This window comes from Rhinoderma darwinii, chromosome 4 (genome assembly GCF_050947455.1).
Source record: "Rhinoderma darwinii isolate aRhiDar2 chromosome 4, aRhiDar2.hap1, whole genome shotgun sequence".
NCBI lineage: Eukaryota > Metazoa > Chordata > Amphibia > Anura > Rhinodermatidae > Rhinoderma > Rhinoderma darwinii.
In genome coordinates, this window is record NC_134690.1 from 405,472,257 (window position 1) to 405,491,299 (window position 19,043).

General features: G+C 49.2%; 1 protein-coding gene across 1 annotated transcript in view; it reads right to left on the reverse strand.

The window, feature by feature from the left end:
* Positions 1-19,043, reverse strand: part of DNAH8 (dynein axonemal heavy chain 8) — a 329,590-nt gene that overhangs the window by 197,266 nt on the left and 113,281 nt on the right. The window contains exon 26 of the mRNA XM_075863774.1: positions 6,870-7,005. Within this exon, the coding sequence (XP_075719889.1) occupies positions 6,870-7,005 (136 nt within the window). The remainder of the gene's footprint in view (positions 1-6,869; positions 7,006-19,043) is intronic.

Below are 19,043 nucleotides of genomic sequence, written 5' to 3' on the forward strand. Positions count from 1 at the left end.
CGTGGTCCACCCGGTCAAAAGCCTTGGCCTGGTCCAAGGACAGGATGTACCCCTCCCACCGACCAGAATTTCCCTGCTCCACTGCCTCTCTGACACTGAGGACAGCACTAAATGTGCTGCGGCCTGGAACAGAGCAATGCTGGACCGGCGAAAGGAGCCGGGATGCAAACTTCACCAGCCGATTAAACAGCACCTTTGCGAGAACCTTTCTGTCCGTATTGAGCAGCGCTATGGGACGCCAATTCTCAATACGGGTCGAGTCTTTACCCTTCGATAAAACGATCAAGGCCGACCTCCTCATTGACATTGGCAAAGTACCCGAGGAAAGGCACTCATTAAACACCTCAGTCAAGAGGGGAACTAGGGTTCCTTTAAAAGTCTTATAAAACTCGGATGTTAAGCCATCCGGCCCTGGCGATTTTTTGAGGGCAAGCCCATCAATCGCCAATCCAACTTCCTCTTCCTTGATCGAGTCTATCAAAACACCGAGAGAGGGGTCTACCCCTGGCTCAGGGATGGTTTCAGCCAGGAAAGCCGACATCTCGTCTCGGTTTGGATCTTGCTTCCCCAAGAGGTGCGAGTAGAAGGATCTGACGACCTCCAAGATCCCTGATTTGGATCTCTTCAGAGATCCTGTACTATCAATCAGTCCTGTCACAACCTTACGACTCACTGACATCTTACAGTTCCTGTAGGGGTCGGGCGAGCGGTACTTCCCGAAATCCCTCTCAAGAACTAAAGATGTGTGCCTATCATACTGACACCTCCTGAGCAAAGCTTTCACCACGGAGATCTCCTCCCCACTACCCCCGGTTGAGACCAGATGTTCGAGTTTCCCCCTCAGTTCCTGATATAGGCGGTACCTACTCATGGACCTGAGGCTTGAGAGCCTGCGGAAAAATCCTGCCACCCGGACTTTAAACAACTCCCACCACTCAGACTTAGTACCACTGAGATCCAACAAAGGTACCTGGCTCTGAAGAAAATCCTCAAAGGCCTGTCTTATCTCCGCTTCTTCCAAGAGAGTAGAATTCAGCCTCCATATACCTCTTCCCATCTGGAGGGACTCTGCAATGTTCAAAGAGAAAATAATCATACAGTGATCGGAGAACTCCACCTCAACAACGGACACTGGTGAAGAGATGGCTTCCTCCTTCAAAAAAAACCTGTCTATCCTAGACCTACAACTACCTCTACGATAGGTGAAACCCGAGTGGCCTGGGGTATGCCTGATGTGGATATCCACCAGGCGAGCATCGCTAACTATATTTTTTAATGCTACACTATCATAGGTCAATTTTTTATCTCCGGAACCTCCTCTATCTCGGGGCCTCACGACAGTATTGAAGTCCCCTCCAAAGATAACTTGTCGACCTGAAAAAAGGAAAGGCTTAATCCTCATGAAGAGACTTTTACGGTCCCATTTGCTCTGGGGTCCGTATATATTGATTAGTCTTAATTCCTGTCCCCTCATGAGGACATCTAAGATCAAGCACCTCCCCATTTCTAACTCAATCATCCGTCGGCATGTTACCGGTGCGGTGAAAAGGACCGCCACTCCGCTATAGGGCTCAGCCGCAAGAGACCAGTAGGAGGGCCCGCGTCGCCACTCCCTCCTAGATTTAACGACGTCTGCCAAAAGTGACAGCCTGGTCTCCTGCAAAAACAAAATGTCGGCTTCAACCCGGCCAAGAAAATCAAAGGCTGCAAATCTCGCCCTATCTGACTTAATGCTGGCAACGTTAATTGATGCCAGCGTCAACGGAGTGGGTGCCGCCATCATGGATGTTTGAGTTAGACGGCTTTCTTCTTCCCACCCCCTCCTCTATCTGATGAGGACCCCCCTTCTTTGCCTCGCTTCTTGCAAACTGAGGAGTCCATACTCACCACCCTATTCCCATCTTCATCCCCAAGTTCCGGGTCAACCTCCCCCTCTGGGGGCAACGGCCCCTGCAGCAGGGGAGGCTCAACGACTCTAGGGTGCCCTACCATGCCCTCCCTCTTAGTATGAGAGGCTGGAATGTCCACGAGAGCATGGTATCGATCAGTAGAGCGCACCAGGGGGGTACAGGATTTACCTTCCTGGGCCAGGGCGGGGCCAGATGTATTTGGCCCTTGGGTTTTGCCCGGTGTCCCTTTTGCTGTAGGCTGAGTCCTCTCTTCCTCTCCCACACTTTCATAGTGGGAGGACTGAGAGTCTTCAGCCCTCTGCTCCCTTTGGATCCTCCTCATCTCCTCGTTCAATTCGGCCTCCCCAGGGGCATCAGCTTCAGGGGGGGCATCCAGATCCGAATCAGAGGTCGTCCCAGTTTCCTGGAGCGCCCTCCAAATCCTCTCCTTCCTTCGCTTCTCCGCCCTTCTCTGGCGAGAAGGGGGACCCTTCTTTGCATTCTTCCCTTGCCCCTGTGCCCCATCGTCCCTGCCCGCACCCTCACCCACGGAGGCCTCCCTCCTTTCATCCTCCGCAGGTTTGGAACAGGCATTGACAACAGAGCGAGGACACCGACTGAACGGGTGACCTAAGTCACCACACAGGTTGCAGCGAATACGGTCACACGATGCGGCTAGATGACCAATCCCCCCACAATGAGCACACTTCTGCACCTTGCAGCCTGCACTCAAATGTGAGGGGTCGCCACACCGGTGACACAACTTCGGCTGCCCCTGGTAGAAGACAAGGATCCGATCTCTTCCCAGGAAAGCAGACGATGGTATGTGGGACACCGTCAGTCCCAGACGCTTTAGTTTAACCATGAACGTCCAGGCCCCTGACCAGATGCCAAACTCATCCATGTTCTTCCGTGGCATCTCTACTACCTCTCCGTACCTTCCCAACCAGGTCATGATATCAATACAAGAGAGTGACTCGTTACGGGTAAGAACGGTCACTCTCTTGGGACCACTTTGGCGAGAAATTGCTTGTGCAGCAAAGTCTCGCCAGCCAGGCTCGTCCTTCATCAGCTCGTAGTTCCCCCAGAAGACCTCAAGGCCCCCTAGGTGAACAAAGCTGATGTCAAACTCGACCGAGCCATGAGGATGTATCAAGGCAAAGATGTCACTCGCCTTGAAGCCCATCCCCAGCAGCAGCTCCACCACCCTCTTTCTGGGAGGGCACGCATCATTGCCACGCCACCGGAGACGGACCACATTCCTCCTGGCTACAGCCTGCCCGGCTGTTGGGAGCGACCACTGATCTCCTCTTTGCTCTCGGAAGGCATTTAGACCATATCTGTCTATCCAGAAAGACAGGTCCTTCTGCACTCCCCCTATGGTTAGGGTTTGCTTTCCCTCTCTTAAAGCGTCCAAGAGACGTTGTTGCAAGTTACCGTCCCCGGACCTTGAGGATGAAGATGGGTGGGCCCGCTGTCCCCCCGCTGCCACACCAGCATAAGACCTGCCGGATGTCACAGCAAGAGGAGCGCCAGGCCCATTGCCCCTGGTTGATACCCCATCCCCACCACCCACCACCTCACCACCTACAGACACAGCACTCAACACCCCATTACCAGCAGACACTCCAGCATCTTTATTTACAGACACCTGCATACCCCCAGCAGTTCCCACATCCACAGCCGCAACTTTTTTATTTAACCCACCAGGTCCCCCTGCAGTCATCCTTCTGGCCAGGCCTGGTTCTATGTTATGTATTTTTTCTGTGCATTTTGTGTGGGTAGACACTGCTTCAGTCTCCGCATCATCAGGCACCTTTGCAGGGACGCCACCAGATGTTATAAGCGGTGTCCCCGCTGTGCCCTCCGCCTCATTAACCTCCATCTTTTCTATGTGCGGAACATTTTTGGGAAAGGGGCCACCGCCGCCCCCGACGCCAGCAGCCCCCTTCTCGCCTACACCACTTTTCAGTGATGCGGACGAAGGAGCCACTGACGTCACTGGAGCCGCCTCCGGCGCCGGACCACTCCCCCCTCCTACAGAGGAGTGGCCAACAGAGCCGGAGCCCCCTCTGTGACCGCCCTTGTCCGGAACGTCTGACGGCTTTACTGCGACACCGACAGACTTCCGGCTTTCAGACACCACATCCGGTTTCTGGTTTACCCGTTCTCCAGACCGCTGACTCGCATCAGAGACCAGTTTCCCGGGCTCGCCATTAACCGGACACGGGGACACACCCCCTGGCGTCACCAGGCCACCAGTACCGCCCCCTTTGCAGGGGTTGGCGTCCGGCGCCATTTTGACCACCACGTGTTCTAATGCCGGACCCGTAACACTCTCCCCGCATTCCCGCTCCAGCCCCACTGCAGAGGCTTGAGCTGGGGGTCTTGCGGGACCTGCGCTCTGATCCTGACTTTCATCTGGCTCAGAGCACAGGAAGGATCTTGCTGTATACACCATTTTAAATGAACCTTCAGCAGATTTTTTTTCCTTTGTCTTTTTTTCCTTCTTAAATTTTTTTTTCTTTTGCTTTTCCTCCTCTGCGGGTAACTCTGCACCGAAACAAAATCCCTGGAAGGATACCGGCGACTCCGCATTACGGATCTGTGTGAGTAATCCTGGAGGCCGCTCACTGTCAGTATCAAAACTCTCCTGATTTCTCCCAGCTGTGTGTCCACCCTCCTCCTCCTCACTGCTCCTGGGTGCATCAGAATCTGAGCCTTCTCTGGACTTTGCATTCTCATGCTCCATTTTCTCCCCCACAATTTCCTTTGCTGTGTCTGGGGCTCTGCTGTCTTCCTCCACACATTCTATTTTTATAGGTTCTGCCATCTCGGCAAACCTCTCTTCATTTTTTAATTTTTCACCAAACACCCCTCCGCCTGCCAAAATCTCCTCACGTCTCTCTTCCACTTCTTTTATTTCCTCCAACAAGGATTTCACATTTAAAAGGTATCGGGACCTCTTACCTCCTGAGGCTTTTGCAGCTCTTCCTCTGGCGACCGCCAAGTCCGCACGGAGCCGTTGCAGCGACTTCCTGAGGTCCCGATACTCCTCCAACCGCATAGCCAGACGGGAGCTGAAGTTCTCCACCGTCTCTCCGGTCCTCAGCTGTCCCCATTCCTCCACACGACCGTCATCCAAATGTCCGGACGGCGCTGGTCCTTCTCCAGATGACAACACCTCGATCACCCTGCCGGACCGCGTCTCCATACCCTTATCCAGGGTTCCAGCCTCAGGGGGAGCCAGGACAGCCTTGCCCCGAGATGATCTCCTCACCCCCGCGACCGTTTGCATATTCCCAGCCAGCTGGGATGACCCTCTACCCCCCGCTGGCATGCTCCGGGAGGTAGAGGTCTGAGGCTCCATCCTAGGATGGAACCCCCCTCAGGGTACTTTCCAAGCCCAGGCAGATGGTATGAGGCCTGGGCAGATAGGATAAGGAAAGTCCCTGGATCCAAGGCCTGCACGGAAGTCTCAGCAGCTCTCTCCACACCTCCTACTCCACCCACTCCAGAGCTGCACTGACTATTCTGCTGGCTGCTACTGGTACCAGTATGTCTACTTGTTATCATACACATCTTTAGCTTGTTATCACACTTATCAGTTCAGCTGAGCTCCTATAATAAAGTGGGCAGTTTGTTTTTCCTAGATCAGACAGAGCGAATGCATTACCTGTCTTATATACATTTTGATGAAGCACTGGATATATTGTATGTGTTACAGAAACAAATAATAAATGTATTTATTGTAGATGATTGATTAGTCAAATTCATTGTGGATGATATTAAGACATGTATCAAACTCCGTGCCCCTTTTTTGACTCATTATCTGTGTGAATAATGGCATATACTGTGTATACATGAATAAGTATTTGAGCTAAAAATAATTACTGTTTATGCCATGTGCAACACTTTATAGTTCATGGTGAGGTCAGATGAGGCGCATTAGCTGCGGATTTGCAGTGCGGAATCAGCACTGTAATTCCACAGTAATTTACAGTACAATACAACTGAATGGGGTTTTCACAATCCCATCCAAATGTGGTGGAGAAAATCCACATGGAAATCAGGGCATGCTGCGAATTTTCACTCTTGTGCAGAAAAGCAGCGTTCCATTACCGCAGATTTCAGTCTTTGCAAAGCATAAGGTGAAATCCACGGTAATTCCAACAAAATTTGCAGGCAGCACATTTGGCGCAGATTACTAGTTAAATCTGCAGCGGAAAAGGTCTGTTACGTCTGTCTGTGGCCTTAATGGATGTGCTTATGGGCAGTCACTTTACCCATATTTACGAACTGCAATAAAAACCAACAAAGACACTTTTACACACCACCTGCAGGTTGGCTTAAAAATGTAAGCCACAAATCTTGAATGTAAGGCTCTGTTCACACGCTTAACTAAAAACGGTTGTAAAATATGGAGCTTTTCAAGGGAAAACAGCCTCTGATTTTCAGCAGTTTTTTAAGCATCAAGTGTTTTTTGATGCATTTTTTACGGCTTTTTTTGGAACTGTTTTTCTATTGAGACAATGAAAAACGGCTCAAAGAACGTCTCAAGAAGTGACATGCACTTATTTTTTACGGGGCGTTTTTTTAACAAACGGGCGCTTAAAAAAGGCCCCGTGGGGACGGAACGCCGTCAGATGTTTGGAGGCGTTCAGCCCCCTTATATTCAGCTGTTTTTCGGGGCGTTCACGACCCGAAAAACGGCTGAAAATAGGCCATGTGAACATACTGACCCTTCTTTGTGAATTTTGTAAAATTGAAGCCTTGGATCTGGGCTCTGGGGCTTTGCACCCACAAAATACAGCACTGTTCTTTTATATATGTATATGTATGTATATATATATATATATATATATACACACACACAAAAAGCACAGTATACACTGAAAGTATAGATTAGATAGATTATATTGAAATGTGCGCATTCATTCAGTAACTGATATCTGTGTGGTGACTGTGGCTACTACATACTTTCTAAGAGGGAAAGGGTCAATTCTTGATTAGAAGTCCACTGCTCCCACTGATATACACCGCGGCTGACTTCCAGTGTTAACTGTATACAATTATTTATGGCGTGCTGTACGTTATCCAGACTTGGAAGCATTACCTGCAAAGAAGAATAGATTTAGTGGACACTAAGAAGTCAGTGAGTAGAAGACAGCCAAGGAACAGCACTGGATTGTAGAGTAGACAGTAAGGCTGGGTTCACACGTGGCGGAATTTCACTTAAATTCCGCTGCGGACACTCCGCAGCGTTAATCCGCAGCGGTGCCGTTTGTCCATTGACTTACACTTTAATTTAGCAGTGTTCGTTTAGACGAGGCGTAAAATTCCGCTGCGGAGCAGAATTTGGTGTCCGCAGCATGCTCTGTCTGTTGCGGAGCAGTGGCGGACTCATGGCGGAATTTCTCCATTGACTTCAATGGAGATTCTAAGTTCCGCAATGAAGTCCGCAGCTGTCATGCACATGTTATGTGTGCTGCGGATGCGTCTTGCTTTTTTACCATGACATTTCTTCATTCTGGCTGGACCTATGTATTTCTAGGTCTACAGCCAGACTGAGGAAGACAATGGGGCTCCCGTAATGACGGGAGCGTTGCTAGGAGACGTCAGTAAATAGTCACTGTCCAGGGTGCTGAAAGAGTTAAGCGATCGGCAGTAACTGTTTCTGCACCCGGGACAGTGACTACCGATCCCAATATACAGCAACCTGTAAAAAAATATATAAGTTCATACTTACCGAGAACTCCCTGCGTCTGTCTCCAGTCCGGCCTCCCAGGATGACGTTTCAGTGTAAGTGACGGCTGCAGCCAATCACAGGCCAAGCACAGGCTGCAGCGGTCACATGGACTGGCGCGTCATCCAGGGAGGTCGGGCTGGATGCCGAAAGAGGGACGCGTCACCAAGACAACGGCCGGTAAGTATGAAAATCGTTTACTTTCACTAGGGAAAGTGCTGTCCCTTCTCTCTATCCTGCACTGATAGGGAGAAGGGAAGCACTTTTACCGCAGTCCGCAGCAGCTAGTCCGCATCAATTTTCGGCACATTTTGTGCAGATCCGCAGCAGAATCTGCAACGCAGATTCTGTGCGGCATTGATGCGGACAGTTGCGGAGGAAATCCGCCACGTGTGGTCATGCCCTAAGGCTCCCTGCACACGGCCATAGATTTTATCTGCTATTACGGACCCATTCATTTCTATGGCCGGCGGACACCTTCTCGTATATTTATGGGAAGGTGTCCGGACCCTAGAAAGCTTCTGTAAAATGTAGGACGTCTTATTTTTTTATTTTATGGACCGTGCTTTTCATAACCAGCCAGACATAACATAGCAGCCGCGGGCTAACATCACCAGGGTGGGAAGGCCCACGAGTTTTGGGCTTTCCCAGTCTAATAATACCAGCCTGCGGCCGCCCCAGTACCCGACCGTCACTTTTGATGGTCGGGGACTGGATTGTACCCAGCTCTTCATGGCACCCATGGTGGCTTGTGGGTACCGGGGTAATAATGGGGGGTTAGTGTTAGTGTTTCACCGGCTAACACTAAGCCCTGTTGTCAATCAGAAAGCCACCATTACTAAGGCAGTAGTAATACAATTTTAAAAAGACAGACACCCAAAATAAATATTTTATTGAAATAAAACCCCCCACATAATGCTCGTTAACCGTCATCGAAGAAGTCCTCGAATCTGACATAGTCCAAGATCCCAACGTGTAAAAAAACGTTACTAGCACAAATAACTAAAAAAAGAAAACCATTATCATACTTACCTTCCTGGGTTTCTGACAGTAAACCAAGCAGTGACTGCTCTAAGCTGTCACATGATATAGAGAAGCGTCACTCCACAGAACACGTCATATAGAGAAGCGTCACTCCACAGAACACGTCATATAGAGAAGCGTCACTCCACAGAACACGTCACATAGAGAAGCGTCACTCCACAGAACACGTCACATAGAGAAGCGTCACTCCACAGAACACGTCAGATAGAGAAGCGTCACTCCACAGAACACGTCAGATAGAGAAGCGTCACTCCACAGAACACGTCACATAGAGAAGCGTCACTCCACAGAACACGTCACATGGAGAAGCGTCACTCCACAGAACACGTCGCATAGAGAAGCGTCACTCCACAGAACACGTCATATAGAGAAGCGTCACTGCACAGAACACGTCATATAGAGAAGCGTCACTCCACAGAACACGTCATAGAGAAGCGTCACTCCACAGAACACGTCATATAGAGAAGCGTCACTCCACAGAACACGTCATATAGAGAAGCGTCACTCCACAGAACACGTCATATAGAGAAGCGTCACTCCACAGAACACGTCATATAGAGAAGCATCACTCCACAGAACACGCCACATAGAGAAGCGTCACTCCACAGAACACGCCACATAGAGAAGCGTCACTCCACAGAACACGTCATATAGAGAAGCGTCACTCCACAGAACACGCCACATAGAGAAGCGTCACTCCACAGAACACGTCATATAGAGAAGCGTCACTCCACAGAATAAGTCACATAAAGAAGCGTCACTCCACAGAACACGTCACATAGAGAAGCGTCACTCCACAGAACACGTCATATAGAGAAGCGTCACTCCACAGAACACGCCACATAGAGAAGCGTCACTCCACAGAACACGTCATATAGAGAAGCGTCACTCCACAGAACACGCCACATAGAGAAGCGTCACTCCACAGAACACGTCATATAGAGAAGCGTCACTCCACAGAATAAGTCACATAGAGAAGCGTCACTCCACAGAACACGTCATATAGAGAAGCGTCACTCCACAGAACACGTCACATAGAGAAGCGTCACTCCACAGAACACGTCATATAGAGAAGCGTCACTCCACAGAACACGCCACATAGAGAAGCGTCACTCCACAGAACACGTCATATAGAGAAGCGTCACTCCACAGAACACGCCACATAGAGAAGCGTCACTCCACAGAACACGTCATATAGAGAAGCGTCACTCCACAGAACACGTCATATAGAGAAGCGTCACTCCACAGAACACGTCATATAGAGAAGCGTCACTCCACAGAACACGCCACATAGAGAAGCGTCACTCCACAGAACACGTCACATAGAGAAGCGTCACTCCACAGAACACGTCACATAGAGAAGCGTCACTCCACAGAACACGTCACATAGAGAAGCGTCACTCCACAGAACACGTCACATAGAGAAGCGTCACTCCACAGAACACGTCATATAGAGAAGCGCCACTCCACAGAACACGTCACATAGAGAAGCGTCACTCCACAGAACACGTCACATAGAGAAGCGTCACTCCACAGAACACGTCACATAGAGAAGCGTCACTCCACAGAACACGTCACATGATATAGAGAAGCGTCACTCCACAGAACACGCCACATAGAGAAGCGTCACTCCACAGAACACGTCACATAGAGAAGCGTCACTCCACAGAACACGTCACATAGAGAAGCGTCACTCCACAGAACACGTCACATAGAGAAGCGTCACTCCACAGAACACGTCACATGATATAGAGAAGCGTCACTCCACAGAACACGTCACATGATATAGAGAAGCGTCACTCCACAGAACACGTCACATAGAGAAGCGTCACTCCACAGAACACGTCACATAGAGAAGTGTCACTCCACAGAAAACGCCACATAGAGAAGCGTCACTCCACAGAACACGTCACATAGAGAAGCGTCACTCCACAGAACACGTCATATAGAGAAGCGTCACTCCACAGAATAAGTCACATAGAGAAGCGTCACTCCACAGAACACGTCATATAGAGAAGCGTCACTCCACAGAACACGTCACATAGAGAAGCGTCACTCCACAGAACACGTCATATAGAGAAGCGTCACTCCACAGAACACGCCACATAGAGAAGCGTCACTCCACAGAACACGTCATATAGAGAAGCGTCACTCCACAGAACACGCCACATAGAGAAGCGTCACTCCACAGAACACGTCATATAGAGAAGCGTCACTCCACAGAACACGTCATATAGAGAAGCGTCACTCCACAGAACCCGTCATATAGAGAAGCGTCACTCCACAGAACACGCCACATAGAGAAGCGTCACTCCACAGAACACGTCACATAGAGAAGCGTCACTCCACAGAACACGTCACATAGAGAAGCGTCACTCCACAGAACACGTCACATAGAGAAGCGTCACTCCACAGAACACGTCACATAGAGAAGCGTCACTCCACAGAACACGTCATATAGAGAAGCGCCACTCCACAGAACACGTCACATAGAGAAGCGTCACTCCACAGAACACGTCATATAGAGAAGCGTCACTCCACAGAACACGTCACATAGAGAAGCGTCACTCCACAGAACACGTCACATAGAGAAGCGTCACTCCACAGAACACGTCACATGATATAGAGAAGCGTCACTCCACAGAACACGCCACATAGAGAAGCGTCACTCCACAGAACACGTCACATAGAGAAGCGTCACTCCACAGAACACGTCACATAGAGAAGCGTCACTCCACAGAACACGTCACATAGAGAAGCGTCACTCCACAGAACACTTCACATGATATAGAGAAGCGTCACTCCACAGAACACGTCACATGATATAGAGAAGTGTCACTCCACAGAACACGTCACATAGAGAAGCGTCACTCCACAGAACACGTCACATAGAGAAGTGTCACTCCACAGAAAACGCCACATAGAGAAGCGTCACTCCACAGAACACGTCACATAGAGAAGCGTCACTCCACAGAACACGTCATATAGAGAAGCGTCACTCCACAGAACACGTCACATAGAGAAGCGTCACTCCACAGAACACGTCATATAGAGAAGCGCCACTCCACAGAACACGTCACATAGAGAAGCGTCACTCCACAGAACACGTCATATAGAGAAGCGTCACTCCACAGAACACGTCACATAGAGAAGCGTCACTCCACAGAACACGTCACATAGAGAAGCGTCACTCCACAGAACACGTCACATGATATAGAAAAGCGTCACTCCACAGAACACGCCACATAGAGAAGCGTCACTCCACATAACACGTCACATAGAGAAGCGTCACTCCACAGAACACGTCACATAGAGAAGCGTCACTCCACAGAACACGTCACATAGAGAAGCGTCACTCCACAGAACACGTCACATGATATAGAGAAGCGTCACTCCACAGAACACGTCACATGATATAGAGAAGCGTCACTCCACAGAACACGTCAGATAGAGAAGCGTCACTCCACAGAACACGTCATATAGAGAAGCGTCACTCCACAGGACACGTCATACAGAGAAGCGTCACTCCACAGAACACGTCATATAGAGAAGCGTCACTCCACAGAACACGTCATATAGAGAAGCGTCGCTCCACAGAACACGTCATATAGAGAAGCGTCACTCCACAGAACACGACAGATAGAGAAGCGTCACTCCACAGAACACGTCATATAGAGAAGCGTCACTCCACAGAACACGTCATATAGAGAAGCGTCACTCCACAGAACACGTCATATAGAGAAGCGTCACTCCACAGAACACGTCACATAGAGAAGCGTCACTCCACAGAACACGTCACATAGAGAAGCGTCACTCCACAGAACACGTCACATAGAGAAGCGTCACTCCACAGAACACGTCATATAGAGAAGCGTCACTCCACAGAACACGTCATATAGAGAAGCGTCACTCCACAGAACACGTCATATAGAGAAGCGTCACTCCACAGAACACGACAGATAGAGAAGCGTCACTCCACAGAACACGTCATATAGAGAAGCGTCACTCCACAGAACACGTCATATAGAGAAGCGTCACTCCACAGAACACGTCATATAGAGAAGCGTCACTCCACAGAACACGTCACATAGAGAAGCGTCACTCCACAGAACACGTCACATAGAGAAGCGTCACTCCACAGAACACGTCACATAGAGAAGCGTCACTCCACAGAACACGTCATATAGAGAAGCGTCACTCAACAGAACACGTCATATAGAGAAGCGTCACTCCACAGAACACGTCATATAGAGAAGCGTCACTCCACAGAACACGACAGATAGAGAAGCGTCACTCCACAGAACACGTCATATAGAGAAGCGTCACTCCACAGAACACGTCACATAGAGAAGCGTCACTCCACAGAACACGTCACATAGAGAAGTGTCACTCCACAGAACACGACATAGAGAAGCGTCACTCCACAGAACACGTCATATAGAGAAGCGTCACTCCACAGAACACGTCATATAGAGAAGCGTCACTCCACAGAACACGTCATATAGAGAAGCGTCACTCCACAGAACACGTCACATAGAGAAGTGTCACTCCACAGAACACGCCACATAGAGAAGCGTCACTCCACAGAACACGTCATATAGAGAAGCGTCACTCCACAGAACACGTCATATAGAGAAGCGTCACTCCACAGAACACGTCATATAGAGAAGCGTCACTCCACAGAACACGTCATATAGAGAAGCGTCACTCCACAGAACACGTCACATAGAGAAGCGTCACTCCACAGAACACGTCATATAGAGAAGCGTCACTTCACAGAACACGTCATATAGAGAAGCGTCACCCCACAGAACACGTCAGATGGAGAAGCGTCACTCCACAGAACACGTCATATAGAGAAGCGTCACTCCACAGAACACGTCATATAGAGAAGCGTCACTCCACAGAACACGTCATATAGAGAAGCGTCACTCCACAGAACACGTCACATAGAGAAGCGTCACTCCACAGAACACGTCACATAGAGAAGAGTCACTCCACAGAACACGTCACATAGAGAAGCGTCACTCCACAGAACACGTCACATAGAGAAGCGTCACTCCACAGAACACGTCATATAGAGAAGCGTCACTCCACAGAACACGTCATATAGAAAAGCGTCACTCCACAGAACACGTCATATAGAGAAGCGTCACTCCACAGAACACGTCATATAGAGAAGCGTCACTCCACAGAACACGTCATATAGAGAAGCGTCACTCCACAGAACACGTCATATAGAGAAGCGTCACTCCACAGAACACGTCATATAGAGAAGCGTCACTCCACAGAACACGTCATATAGAGAAGCGTCACTCCACATAACACGTCATATAGAGAAGCGTCACTCCACAGAACACGTCATATAGAGAAGCGTCACTCCACAGAACACGTCATATAGAGAAGCGTCACTCCACAGAACACGTCATATAGAGAAGCGTCACTCCACAGAACACGTCATATAGAGAAGCGTCACTCCACAGAACACGTCATATAGAGAAGCGTCACTCCACAGAACACGTCACATAGAGAAGCGTCACTCCACAGAACACGTCACATACAGAAGCGTCACTCCACAGAACACGTCATATAGAGAAGCGTCACTCCACAGAACACGTCATATAGAGAAGCGTCACTCCAAAGCACACGTTATATAGAGAAGCGTCACTCCATACACTCCACATAGAGAAGCGTCACTCCACAGAACACGTCAGATAGAGAAGCGTCACTCCACAGAACACGTCACATAGAGAAGCGTCACTCCACAGAACACGTCATATAGAGAAGCGTCACTCCACACACTCCACAGAACACGTCATATAGAGAAGCGTCACTCCACAGAACACGTCATATAGAGAAGCGTCACTCCACAGCACACGTTATATAGAGAAGCGTCACTCCATACACTCCACATAGAGAAGCGTCACTCCACAGAACACGTCAGATAGAGAAGCGTCACTCCACAGAACACGTCACATAGAGAAGCGTCACTCCACAGAACACGTCATATAGAGAAGCGTCACTCCACAGAACACGTCATATAGAGAAGCGTCACTCCACAGAACACGTCATATAGAGAAGCGTCACTTCACAGAACACGTCATATAGAGAAGCGTCACTCCACAGAACACGTCATATAGAGAAGCGTCACTCCACAGAACACGTCATATAGAGAAGCGTCACTCCACAGAACACGTCGTATAGAGAAGCGTCACTCCACAGAACACGTCATAGAGAAGCGTCACTCCACAGAACACGTCATAGAGAAGCGTCACTCCACAGAACACGTCAGATAGAGAAGCGTCACTCCACAGAACACGTCACATAGAGAAGCGTCACTCCACAGAACACGTCATATAGAGAAGCGTCACTCCACAGAACACGTCATAGAGAAGCGTCACTCCACAGAACACGTCATATAGAGAAGCGTCACTCCACAGAACACGTCATATAGAGAAGCGTCACTCCACAGAACACATCATATAGAGAAGCGTCACTCCACAGAACACGTCATATAGAGAAGCGTCACTCCACAGAACACGTCATATAGAGAAGCGTCACTCCACAGAACACGTCATATAGAGAAGCGTCACTCCACAGAACACGTCACATAGAGAAGCGTCACTCCACAGAACACGTCATATAGAGAAGCGTCACTCCACAGAACACGTCATATAGAGAAGCGTCACTCCACAGAACACGTCATATAGAGAAGCGTCACTCCACAGAACACGTCATATAGAGAAGCGTCACTCCACAGAACACGTCATATAGAGAAGCGTCACCGCACAGAACACGCCATATAGAGAAGCGTCACTCCACAGAACACGTCATATAGAGAAGCGTCACCCCACAGAACACGCCACATAGAGAAGCGTCACTCCACAGAACACGTCACATAGAGAAGCGTCACTCCACGTCACATAGAGAAGCGTCACTCCACAGAACACGTCACATAGAGAAGCGTCACTCCACAGAACACGTCACATAGAGAAGCGTCACTCCACAGAACACGTCATATAGAGAAGCGTCACTCCACAGAACACGTCATATAGAGAAGCGTCACTCCACAGAACACGTCATATAGAGAAGCGTCACTCCACAGAACACGTCATATAGAGAAGCGTCACTCCACAGAACACGTCATATAGAGAAGCGTCACTCCACAGAACACATCATATAGAGAAGCGTCACTCCACAGAACACGTCATAGAGAAGCGTCACTCCACAGAACACGTCATATAGAGAAGCGTCACTCCACAGAACACGTCACATAGAGAAGCGTCACTCCACAGAACACGTCACATAGAGAAGCGTCACTCCACAGAACACGTCATATAGAGAAGCGTCACTCCACAGAACACGTCACATAGAGAAGCGTCACTCCACAGAACACGTCATATAGAGAAGCGTCACTCCACAGAACACGTCACATAGAGAAGCGTCACTCCACAGAACACGTCATATAGAGAAGCGTCACTCCACAGAACACGTCACATAGAGAAGCGTCACTCCACAGAACACGTCACATAGAGAAGCGTCACTCCACAGAACACGTCACATAGAGAAGCGTTACTCCACAGAACACGTCACATAGAGAAGCGTCACTCCACAGAACACGTCACATAGAGAAGCGTCACTCCACAGAACACGTCACATAGAGAAGCGTCACTCCACAGAACACGTCATATAGAGAAGCGTCACTCCACAGAACACGTCACATAGAGAAGCGTCACTCCACAGAACACGTCATATAGAGAAGCGCCACTCCACAGAACACGTCACATAGAGAAGCGTCACTCCACAGAACACGTCATATAGAGAAGCGTCACTCCACAGAACACGTCACATAGAGAAGCGTCACTCCACAGAACACGTCACATAGAGAAGCGTCACTCCACAGAAAACGCCACATAGAGAAGCGTCACTCCACAGAACACGTCATATAGAGAAGCGTCACTCCACAGAACACGTCATATAGAGAAGCGTCACTCCACAGAACACGTCACATAGGGAAGCGTCACTCCACAGAACACGTCATATAGAGAAGCGTCACTCCACAGAACACGTCATATAGAGAAGCGTCACTCCACAGAACACGTCATATAGAGAAGCGTCACTCCACAGAACACGTCATATAGAGAAGCGTCACTCCACAAAACACGTCACATAGAGAAGCGTCACTCCACAGAACACGTCACATAGAGAAGCGTCACTCCACAGAACACGTCACATAGAGAAGCGTCACTCCACAGAACACGTCATATAGAGAAGCGTCACTCCACAGAACACGTCATATAGAGAAGCGTCACTCCACAGAACACGTCATATAGAGAAGCGTCACTCCACAGAACACGTCATATAGAGAAGCGTCACTCCACAGAACACGTCATATAGAGAAGCGTCACTCCACAGAACACGTCACATAGAGAAGCGTCACTCCACAGAACACGTCACATACAGAAGCGTCACTCCACAGAACACGTCATATAGAGAAGCGTCACTCCACAGAACACGTCATATAGAGAAGCGTCACTCCAAAGCACACGTTATATAGAGAAGCGTCACTCCATACACTCCACATAGAGAAGCGTCACTCCACAGAACACGTCAGATAGAGAAGCGTCACTCCACAGAACACGTCACATAGAGAAGCGTCACTCCACAGAACACGTCATATAGAGAAGCGTCACTCCACACACTCCACAGAACACGTCATATAGAGAAGCGTCACTCCACAGAACACGTCATATAGAGAAGCGTCACTCCACAGCACACGTTATATAGAGAAGCGTCACTCCATACACTCCACATAGAGAAGCGTCACTCCACAGAACACGTCAGATAGAGAAGCGTCACTCCACAGAACACGTCACATAGAGAAGCGTCACTCCACAGAACACGTCATATAGAGAAGCGTCACTCCACAGAACACGTCATATAGAGAAGCGTCACTCCACAGAACACGTCATATAGAGAAGCGTCACTTCACAGAACACGTCATATAGAGAAGCGTCACTCCACAGAACACGTCATATAGAGAAGCGTCACTCCACAGAACACGTCATATAGAGAAGCGTCACTCCACAGAACACGTCGTATAGAGAAGCGTCACTCCACAGAACACGTCATAGAGAAGCGTCACTCCACAGAACACGTCATAGAGAAGCGTCACTCCACAGAACACGTCAGATAGAGAAGCGTCACTCCACAGAACACGTCACATAGAGAAGCGTCACTCCACAGAACACGTCATATAGAGAAGCGTCACTCCACAGAACACGTCATAGAGAAGCGTCACTCCACAGAACACGTCATATAGAGAAGCGTCACTCCACAGAACACATCATATAGAGAAGCGTCACTCCACAGAACACGTCATATAGAGAAGCGTCACTCCACAGAACACGTCATATAGAGAAGCGTCACTCCACAGAACACGTCATAGAGAAGCGTCACTCCACAGAACACGTCATATAGAGAAGCGTCACTCCACAGAACACATCATATAGAGAAGCGTCACTCCACAGAACACGTCATATAGAGAAGCGTCACTCCACAGAACACGTCATATAGAGAAGCGTCACTCCACAGAACACGTCATATAGAGAAGCGTCACTCCACAGAACACGTCACATAGAGAAGCGTCACTCCACAGAACACGTCATATAGAGAAGCGTCACTCCACAGAACACGTCATATAGAGAAGCGTCACTCCACAGAACACGTCATATAGAGAAGCGTCACTCCACAGAACACGTCATATAGAGAAGCGTCACTCCACAGAACACGTCATATAGAGAAGCGTCACCGCACAGAACACGCCATATAGAGAAGCGTCACTCCACAGAACACGTCATATAGAGAAGCGTCACCCCACAGAACACGCCACATAGAGAAGCGTCACTCCACAGAACACGTCACATAGAGAAGCGTCACTCCACGTCACATAGAGAAGCGTCACTCCACAGAACACGTCACATAGAGAAGCGTCACTCCACAGAACACGTCATATAGAGAAGCGTCACTCCACAGAACACGTCATATAGAGAAGCGTCACTCCACAGAACACATCATATAGAGAAGCGTCACTCCACAGAACACGTCATAGAGAAGCGTCACTCCACAGAACACGTCATATAGAGAAGCGTCACTCCACAGAACACGTCATATAGAGAAGCGTCACTCCACAGAACACGTCATATAGAGAAGCGTCACTCCACAGAACACTTCATATAGTGAAGCGTCACTCCACAGAACACGTCATATAGAGAAGCGTCACTCCACAGAACACGTCATAGAGAAGCGTCACTCCACAGAACACGTCACATAGAGAAGCGTCACTCCACAGAACACGTCACATA